The sequence below is a fragment of the Mytilus trossulus genome, chromosome 10 (assembly GCF_036588685.1).
Source record: "Mytilus trossulus isolate FHL-02 chromosome 10, PNRI_Mtr1.1.1.hap1, whole genome shotgun sequence".
NCBI classification, from domain to species: Eukaryota; Metazoa; Mollusca; class Bivalvia; order Mytilida; family Mytilidae; genus Mytilus; species Mytilus trossulus.
Genome location: NC_086382.1, coordinates 39,974,525 through 39,984,399, shown reverse-complemented (window position 1 = coordinate 39,984,399; position 9,875 = coordinate 39,974,525). Strand labels below are relative to the sequence as shown.

The 9,875-nt window shown below is 30.9% G+C and overlaps 1 protein-coding gene across 2 annotated transcripts; it reads right to left on the bottom strand.

The window, feature by feature from the left end:
* Window positions 1-2,128: 2,128 nt before the first annotated feature.
* On the bottom strand, window positions 2,129-8,810 carry LOC134687339 (glutathione S-transferase 3, mitochondrial-like). 2 transcript variants are annotated; one of them, XM_063547553.1, is made up of 5 exons: window positions 8,629-8,810; window positions 6,525-6,586; window positions 5,355-5,412; window positions 4,236-4,308; window positions 2,129-3,107 (listed from the first exon to the last, which is right to left on the bottom strand). In XM_063547553.1, the coding sequence occupies exons 1-5, from the start codon at window positions 8,746-8,748 to the stop codon at window positions 2,998-3,000; spliced, it is 423 nt and encodes a 140-aa protein (XP_063403623.1). In that variant the 5' UTR covers window positions 8,749-8,810; the 3' UTR covers window positions 2,129-2,997. The 2 variants fall into 2 exon arrangements, with proteins under 2 accessions (XP_063403623.1, XP_063403622.1); XM_063547552.1 differs by lacking the exon at window positions 8,629-8,810 and adding an exon at window positions 8,398-8,615.
* Between the last annotated feature and the right edge of the window lie 1,065 nt (window positions 8,811-9,875).

Below are 9,875 nucleotides of genomic sequence, written 5' to 3'. Positions count from 1 at the left end.
ATATTGCTATAAATAGCATAACCATAATGGATTTTAACAGCAAAAGTTATTTTATTGTCACAATCTAATAACTACCCAAAACATTTCATCGAACGCGGTTTTGATCTCATGAATATTATTGACGGCTAGCCTCATGAATATTAACGCCGGCTAGATCCACACTAGTGAATTTTTCTAACAGTTTTGACGTATATATGGACAATTGATAGAGTTCATTATTATCAACGTATATTTTTATAATTTTCAAGATAATTACCAAAAATGTTAATTTTCCTTAACATTACCAATTCTGAGACAGCAACCCATCAACGAGTTGTATGATGCGTCTGAAAACTTCAGGGTGGATAGATCTTGACCTGATGAATAATTTTATCCCTGGTCAGATTTAAATGCGTTAATTTCAAAGCTATAAGCCAAAAATCTGCATTTTACCCCAATGCTCTACTTTTTTTTTTTTTAATCAGATCCCCTTTTTAGCTTACCTGGCCCGAAGGGCCAAGTGAGCTTTTCTCATCACTTGGTGTCCGTCGTCCGTCGTCGTCCGTCGTCGTTAACTTTTACAAAAATCTTCTCCTCTGAAACTACTGGGCCAAATCAAACCAAACTTGGCCACAATCATCATTGGGGTATCTAGTTTAAAAAAATGTGTGGCGTGACCCGGTCAACCATCCAAGATGGCCGCCACGGCTAAAAATAGAACATAGGGGTAAAATGCAGTTTTTGGCTTATAACTCAAAAACCAAAGCATTTAGAGCAAATCTGACATGGGTAAAAATGTTTATCAGGTCAAGATCTATCTGCCCTGAAATTTTCAGATGAATCGGTCAATCGGTTGTTGGGTTGCTGCCCCTGAATTGGTAATTTTGAAGACATTTTGCTGTTTTTGGTTATTATCTTGAATATTATTATAGTTAGAGATAAACTGTAAACAGCAATAATGTTCAGCAAAGTAAGATCTACAAATAAGTCAACTTGACCAAAATGGTCAGTTGACCCGTTTAGGAGTTATTGCCCTTTATAGTCAATTTTTAACCATTTTTCGTAAATTAAAGTAATCGTTTACAAAAATCTTCTCCTCTGAAACTACTTGGCCAAATTAATCCAAACTTGGCCACAATCATCTTTGGGGTATCTAGTTTAAAAGGCTTATAACTCAAAAACCAAAGCATTTTGAGGAAATCTGACATGGGATAAAAATGTTTATCAGGTCAAGAACTATCTGCCCTGAAATTTTCAGATGAATCGGTCAATTGGTTGTTGGGTTGCTGCCCCTGCATTGGTAATTTTGAGGAAATTTTGCTGTTTTTGGTTATTATCTTGAATATTATTATAGATAGAGATAAATTGTAAACAGCAATAATGTTCAGCAAAGTAAGATCTACAAATAAATCAACATGACCAAAATGGTCAGTTGACCCCTTTAGGAGTTATTGCCCTTTATAGTCAATCTTTAACCATTTTTCATAAATCTAAGTAATCTTTTACAAAATCTCCACTGAAACTACTAGGCCACAATCATTTTTGGGGTATCTATTTTGAAAAATGTGTCCGATGACCTGGCCATTCAACCAAGATGGCCGCCACGGCTAAAAATAGAACATAGGGGTAAAATGCAGTTTTTTGCTTATAACTAAGAAACCAAAGCATCTAGAGCAAATCTGACAAGAAGTTAAATTGTTAATCAAGTCAATATCTATCTGCCCTGAATTTTTCAGATGAATTGGACAACTGGTTGTTGGGTTGCTGCCCTCCAATTGGTAATTTTTAAAGAAATTTTGCCGTTTTTGGTTATCTTGAATACTATTATAGATAGCGATAAACTGTAAACAGCAATAATGTTCAGCAAAGTAAGATCTACAAATAAGTCAACATGACCTAAATGGTCAATTGACCCCTTAAGGAGTTATTGCCCTTTATAGTCAATTTTTAACAATTTTCATTAATTTGGTAAATTTATGGGAGGTTTGGCAGGCTGCTAAAATGTTTAACTCTACCATATTCTGTATGTGCCTGTCCCAGGTCAGGAGCCTTTAATTCAGTTGTTGTTGATTTTTGCTGTGTATCATACATGTATTTGTTTTTCATTTGTTATTTGTTTTCATTAATCAGGTCTTTCAATCAAAGCAACTTTTTAAATATATTAATTATTTTTTTATTGTTTAAAATGTTAGACATACATATATATATATATACATATTCACAACAAATGTATATTTAAAAACACATAAATTGTAAACATGAAAATTTATTACTTTTATAAAAAAAAAGTTACATCACTTTGTGCTGTCATGATACATAAAAAGTAAATAAGTCTAAATTGTTTCTTAGTAATGTTACACATATATAAATCATGGCCTCTTTAAGTGTACTGTAATATGTATGGGACTTATGTTTATAAATGTATCGAATTAAATGTATAACATATGCATAGAATTTAATGTATTACAAATGTACAGGATTCAATGGATTACAAATGTATAGAAATGTAATGAATTCAATGTCTTACAAATGTATAACAAATGTATAGAATTCAATGTATTGCAGATGTATTACAAATGTATAGAATTAAATGCATTGCAAATGTATAGAATTCAATGTATAACAAATGTATGGAATTAAATGTATTACAAATGTATAGAATTTAAATGTATTACAAATGTATAGAATTCAATGTATTACAAATGTATAGAATTCAATGTACAATAGTATTACAAATGAATAGAATTCAATGTATTACAAATGTATAGAATTCAATGTATTACAAATGTATAGAATTCAATGTACAATAGTATTACAAATGAATAGAATTCAATGTATTACAAATGTATAGAATTCAAAGTAATACAAATGTAAAGAAGTCAAAGTACATGTATTACAAATGTATAGAATTCAATGTTTATAAATGTATAGGATTCATAGTATTATAAAATGTATAACAAATATCAGTCTATAGTATTCAATGTATAACAAAATCAGAGTACTCTTTGTTCATGTTGTTTAAACAAAATTAACATATCCGAGCATTTTCAATGCTGTAATGATGGAACAGACCAGGAGAGTCAGGAGACCTATATATGCAAAAACTCCTCTCATCCTTTTTTTGGGATCTGAAAATAAACCCAAGAAAATCAATAAAATATTAACATTTATGTACATGTATACATGTCTATACACCACTGTGAGTTCATGAAAATTTGTCGTTTAAGTTCAACAAGTAGGAAACACAACTAAATTCTTATATGACATGCTTTTTTCACCTTGTAAATAAACCCATGCTTGAAATCCAATAAAAAATTTTGCACATGCTTATGTTGAATAATGCAGATTTTTTTTATCGAATTGACACGCATTTGATATATTTCATTATCTTAAAACACTTTCGAACTCTTAAATGTTGCACATATTGTTACAAATACTCATATAATGACTACAATGTGTTACAATTTCAAATTCACATATTTGACCTAAATATAAAGGTGTCTTCCCATTTATCCAACTTTTTGAAATAAGGTATTTTCATTTAGCCAACTTTTAATTTTTTATTAATTATTGGGTTGTTTGTTTAGTAATAATAAGGTGTCTTTTTAAAATTTGACAGTAAATTTGTTCCTGCATGTTTTTATATCTTTTAAAAATATATATAAAATAGGAGATAGTAAACTTTTTACATTTACGACAACATTCATGCTGGCCATTTAAAACCCCTCCCTCTAAAAAAAACACATTGCCAGTCCTATGCTTGTTTACAAACCAAAGATGGGAGGTTCATGGAAGAGCCTACACAAACACTCCACACATCAGACATAAAAATTATCTTAATTGTCCGAAACAGAATCAAAATTATTGATGCAAGCTGTACTTTTATTGTAGTTTTTTCATGAGTAGGCATTATATTCATGTTATTTTAGCCCTCACTATCACTCGGACAAAAAACATCACGAAGATAATGTCTACCTATATTAATAGTACAATAAAGTATTGCTTGCATGATGCATCAATTATTTCTTAAATGAAAACATGGTTGTCCAGTTGCTATGCCAAAAGAAAATGAGGAGAAAATACAAAGGGCTATAAAGATCACATCTTCATGATCTTAGAGAAAGACATGGTACAACAAATTATATCATATCTGCTGTTTACTTTGTTCAAGGTTACTCTGACACAAATTTTCAAAAGAACTTAAAACACATAAAATGATAAAAGTAATAGTGGACTTAATTATGTCATTTTGTTACCTCCGCTGTAATATCCCAATGCGTAGAAAACACGTCCAACAATCCAAACCATTCCTGCTGCAGCTGATAATTTCTGAAAGTATATATTAATCATTGTAAATTGTGAATTTAGCAAATATTAAACAAGAACATTTATTTTTAGAATCTAAAATACACTTAGTCAAATGTCATTTTGGCACAGTTTCCATGGTTTACATCCACTGTTTTGCATAGATTTCCCTTATCCAAAATTAATAGTTATGATATCTTGAAAGGCTATTTCCTTTTTTTACTACCTGGGGAGGTGTCACTGAGAAGTAGTGAGAAGGCTCCCAGAAAAATATTGAAATAGCCTTTAAAGACGTCATAATTATTTAATCCAAGTTTTTTCTTGAATATCCGAAGAAATAGACAATGTAGAAGAAACCCTATGATCTCTGATCTAGCTTACCTGTACAGATATAATTGTTTGGGTAGAATACTAGTCCTATAATATATGCCTTCGCATTATATATTCACTATTTAACGTTTTCATGCTGATATTTTCATTTTTTATTTTTTGGCACATTGATAGTAAAAAAAAAATATCAGAACAGCAAATGTAAATAGTGAATAAAGCCTCCGAGGTCATATGTTATAGGACTAGGTAGAATACCATTTGGGTAAAACCTGACACTGCTGTAGAATTGCAATAGAAAAGGGGAGACAACTCAAATTTAAAAAATTGTTGCATGTAAACCAAATTTCATAAATTAATATCAAAGGTTTTATTTATTCATTCAGATCTTCAAAAGTCAAATGAAATTAAACAATTAAAAAGAGATATATATAAACAACTTCCAACTTTTAAAGCTTTGAGAAATCTTTGGACAATCACTTAACCAAGAAATAATATATGATTATCTTAAAAGATAAGTACAGAATGTACAAATAGTCGTGTATATTATTATGTCTTTGCAGCAACTTCCATAGTATTCTTAAGATGGAAAGCATGACAAAACCATTGGATAATAAGTTTGAAGAATTTCAATTAAATATCTTGTATAATTTAATAATCAGAATTAATTTATTGCATGGCAATTAACTTTTATTGTCAAAACTTTTAATATTTTGTAGCAATTTGTGATCTATTTTACTTACTGGAAATGTCAAACCAGCAAACACCAACAAGATCAGAAACTGTGGATAGTTTTCAAGCCTGTAATGAAAAGAATTCTTTTAGAAGTGAATGAAACACAAATTAGTAAACAAAATGTACCTTTACAAATAAAACTTTGAATAACAATTTACACAGTTGGTATTTAAAGGTTTAAATGTTGTGTATAGCAAACTTTAGCAAATTTTACAATATGAATATGGTTCTTCACAAAAACACTTAAGTTCAATAAAAACAGGCAGTAGATTCAACATATTTTACACCAGGGCTGTTTTATAAAAGTTTCTACAACTCCACTTTGATCTTCAGAAAAATTATAAAAAATAAAAAATAAAATTATGTTAGAATATATTATTTAAATTCTTTGCACATGTTGATAATTCGTATCCAAGTGGATTTAAAAAACTCTATTACAATATATTTTGCTTTGCTATTTCAACTGATCTGTGATGAGTTAGACAAATACTTCAGAAATGGCCACTTACCTCATTGACAGTGACTGCCTGGTTTATACTAAACTATAGAGCAGTATATTTACAATATTAATATTTAAGGGGGTTCGCGGGTCTAAATCATTTATATAGGATTTCTCTATATTTTTCTATAAATGAACTTTATCTTAAAATTAATAGAAATATAAAAGAGTGGGGTCACCGTTCTTTTGCGCTCACAATCTGCCTTCGAAAGAAGCATACATTTTTGTAAAAGTGTTTTTTTTCTGTTGAAGTAATAGGAGAAATAAAGTTAATATCGAAATAAAAAAAGAAATTTATTACAGAAATCGCTAAAATTTTACAATAATTTAGTTTAAGTACAGCTTATATGGAAATTATATTAAAAAATATAGGTCACCAACGAGTTGAAAAGATATTTTAATTTTAAAGCCTAAAAATGGCATTTTTCCACCAAAGGGAGATAATTTGGAACTTTTTCAATGATGTATACATTTTAAAAGTCATCTGGGGCCAACACGAATTGATTGTTTTGAATGATTTTTGTACCATATGATAAAGTAACAACTATAAATGGTGCAAATAAAATATGTAAAGAAAAACAAATGTTCAATTTTTTTCTGAAATTTTTATACCCTCAAAGGCTTAAAGTACTGATATTATCAAAATGTACTGATTTTTTTTAAATTTTTGCTGACTTACGTATTTTGATGAGCTCTCTGTACACAGTTAAATCTATCATCATCGCTGTACATCTTTGGATACTGTAAAATAAATTATTTCAATTTGAAAAACAAGATATCTTACATAAACATATGCAATATTATGAAGGATGTGATGTTATTACTTCAGTGGGAAAGCAAAATGTAATAATGTATGATATTCAACATAGACAAATATGAATATATATATTATAAATTCACGACATTGGTGTATGCTTCTTTACCCTTAGTAAATACTTTGTAAGCTTTTCCATCCTAATTCATTTCATAAAATATCACTGATTGATTGACTGATTATTGGTTGCTTTTCGTCCAGGGTGAGGTCTGGAATCCCCGCTTTTTTTATGACAATTTAAAAATGCTTTTGAATGGGGACATACATGACATATGGTTAGAAGTTCAACTTGGAACTGTCCCTTTATCCGGGGTTGGAACCCCTTTTTGAAATGACTAAATATGTCCCTGTTTACATGTACCATGTTGCTGACACTAAATGCACATGTGTATTTCTGTAATTACTTTTTTTACTAAGTTGCATGTTACTGTAGTCCTATAACATATGACCTCGGGGGCATTATTTATCATTTCTATTTACTGTTCTGATTATTTTTTTTTACTATCAATGTGCCACCCGAGCGCATTCAAAAAAAATAACAAATGAAAATATCAGTATAAAAACGTTAAAAATTGAATAAAAATGCGAAGTCATATGTTATAGGACTACATGTTACTGTACATGTGTACAAATGAACTGAAGCCAAATTATCATGATTATATGTATGTTTCATGTATGACATAATATCTTGGACTATACTACTTAATTAATAATAATATTAGTATAACAGTTCCAGATGATATGTTTAATTTATAATTCGTACTTTACAGCAGATGCATGTTTCCATCAAATAAATCAATAATTTGTTCATTCATGTTTTTGTTTATATATTATCAATTAAGGACAATGAAAACAATGCAAACCGGTTTTTTACCTGAGGGAGCATCTCATAGTTGTTCCACAACTTAGTCAATTTTCACACCTTTTGCATGAAGGAAAAAAAATGCCCATCAAAATCCAAAAGAGATTTTAACTTTCTGTAACACAAAATGCATTTAACTTTATTATATCTAGTGAATGCTAGGCATTAAAACTTTTCCACCTTTACAGGTAAGTCTGTACTCAGAGTAATTTTTGGCATGTAAATACAGCCATATTTAAACGTTTGTTATGATGAACCTTAACAGTAATAACTTTGCGTAAAAATAAGCAGAGGCGGATTAAGGTGGAGGACGTATTTTTGATATTGACTAATAGACCACTTTTGAGTTCATCCTTCACCGGAAAAAACTTGTCAATTATACACGCGTTATCGCCGTCATTTGTGCGTTTGCGTTTAGGGCGTTGTCACTTCCCTTCCAATGTTGAGCGAGTGGTTGGAAAACTATAATTCTATATTGTACAAATTATTCGGCAAATTGAATTCTCAAAATTGACAATCAACACTTCTGTTATTAGGGAATTGTCAGTAAGTACCTACAGAGCAACCATTATTTCTAGTTTATCCTGCACAAAGACGATCACTTAGACGCTTGATGAACGTAAATAGTGCAGGGATACAGGCGACCCCCTCTATCTGGTAAATGACGTCATAAAGGCGTGCATAATTGACGAGTTTTTGCCGGTGACGGATGAACTCGTTAGTGGTCTATTGTCTCATTGCAATGCAGCAACATCAGCAAAGCAAGATTATTTATCATATAAAATGAATGGGCGGGTTTCTATAAAGTATTATAAGGAGTATCAGGGATTTGTAAAGTCTTACTATACAAATCCTTATGAGTTTCAATTAACTTACCGGGACTTCATACTTTTTCCTTGCTTCACCGACCTTAAAACCCTTCCACATCAAAACAAAAATAGATGCAATAGATGTAAGGATAACATATCCAAAATCTGCAGGAAGAGCGAACGTAACTGCCATGATTTTCTTGTATCAAGTTATGCTGACTCGACGTTCTAAATCTTGAACGAGGATAGGATTATTGTAAACAACATATAGGTCAAAGTTGAAAGGGCATATACTAACCGGAACTCCATATTCGGAGCGAGCTAAAAGAGTCCTCATTTCTAACCAATTCATTAAAAACCATGTTGATGATGCGACTAAAATAACATATCCAAAATCTGGCGAAATGTCAAATAACATAATTTACCTGTTCAGGTATTAAAAAAACCATTGGCAGAGTATAAGTTTCAGAACAAATAGTCCGCGTAATCATGAAATTTTCCCGGAATTTATACATGAGTGACAAATACAAATAATTTCATATAAAGATGTTTGCTCCTCTACTTTTCAGATTTTTGCCAGATTTTCGAAATCCTCTGGTTTTATCCTTATATTAACATTAAATAAAATTTGCCCACTAACCACAGGCACTTGTCTCAGAAAAAAAAACTTCCTATAGGATATACCTTAATAATTAAGTATATAACTTGCAACTGAGTCCTAGTTATGCCTTTTGGCACATAGGGAAAGGACAAGTTGCCGCCACTCCTCTCTGTTTTCTGCTTTTTTATCAATAGTTCCCCAGGTGTAACCTCTCTCTTTCATCTCTGTTTCTATTGTTCTACATGTCTACGCCATGTCATTTTTGGTCGTCCTCTCTTCCTTTTTCCCTCTGGTGTCCATCTTAATGCAACTTTGGTCATATCTCCTTGTGGTTTTCTTAGGACATGACCAAGCCATATCCATCTTTTCTGTAGCAGAGTGGTTTCAATATCTTGACTTTTTGTTTTCTTATGAAGATCTTCATTAGTTATTTTGTTTGGCCAGTATATCTTCATGATTCTACCATGTCTACGTAGGAAGGTGTTATGAAAGCTGCATAACCTTTTAATGTCTTTTTCGGTCATTCTCCATCATTCAGCTCCATAAAGTAAAACTGAGTGATGTTACACAGCTGTTATAGATTTTCAGTTTGGTCTTTTTTCTGATTGATAGTGTTTTCCAGATGTTTCTTAGTCTGTGAAAGGCTGATCTTGCCTTGCCAATTCTAGTTTTGATGTCTTGTTCAGCTCCAATGTAAACAACGATGCATTTAATTAACGACTCAAACTTGTTTCTTTTACAATTTTTGGGAAAAAATATTTCACTAATTATATTTTTTGTTTGCAACCTATAAAACCTTATGTTTTATGTTCTAATATTGTTGAGATTTTAGTCTGTAAACAAACGAATTCGTTCACCATTGATCGAGGTTTTCAACAGGTAATGATGTACATTTCATCGTGTTGTATATTTCTCCGCCTGTGTGATATGAGGCCTTTTAAAGG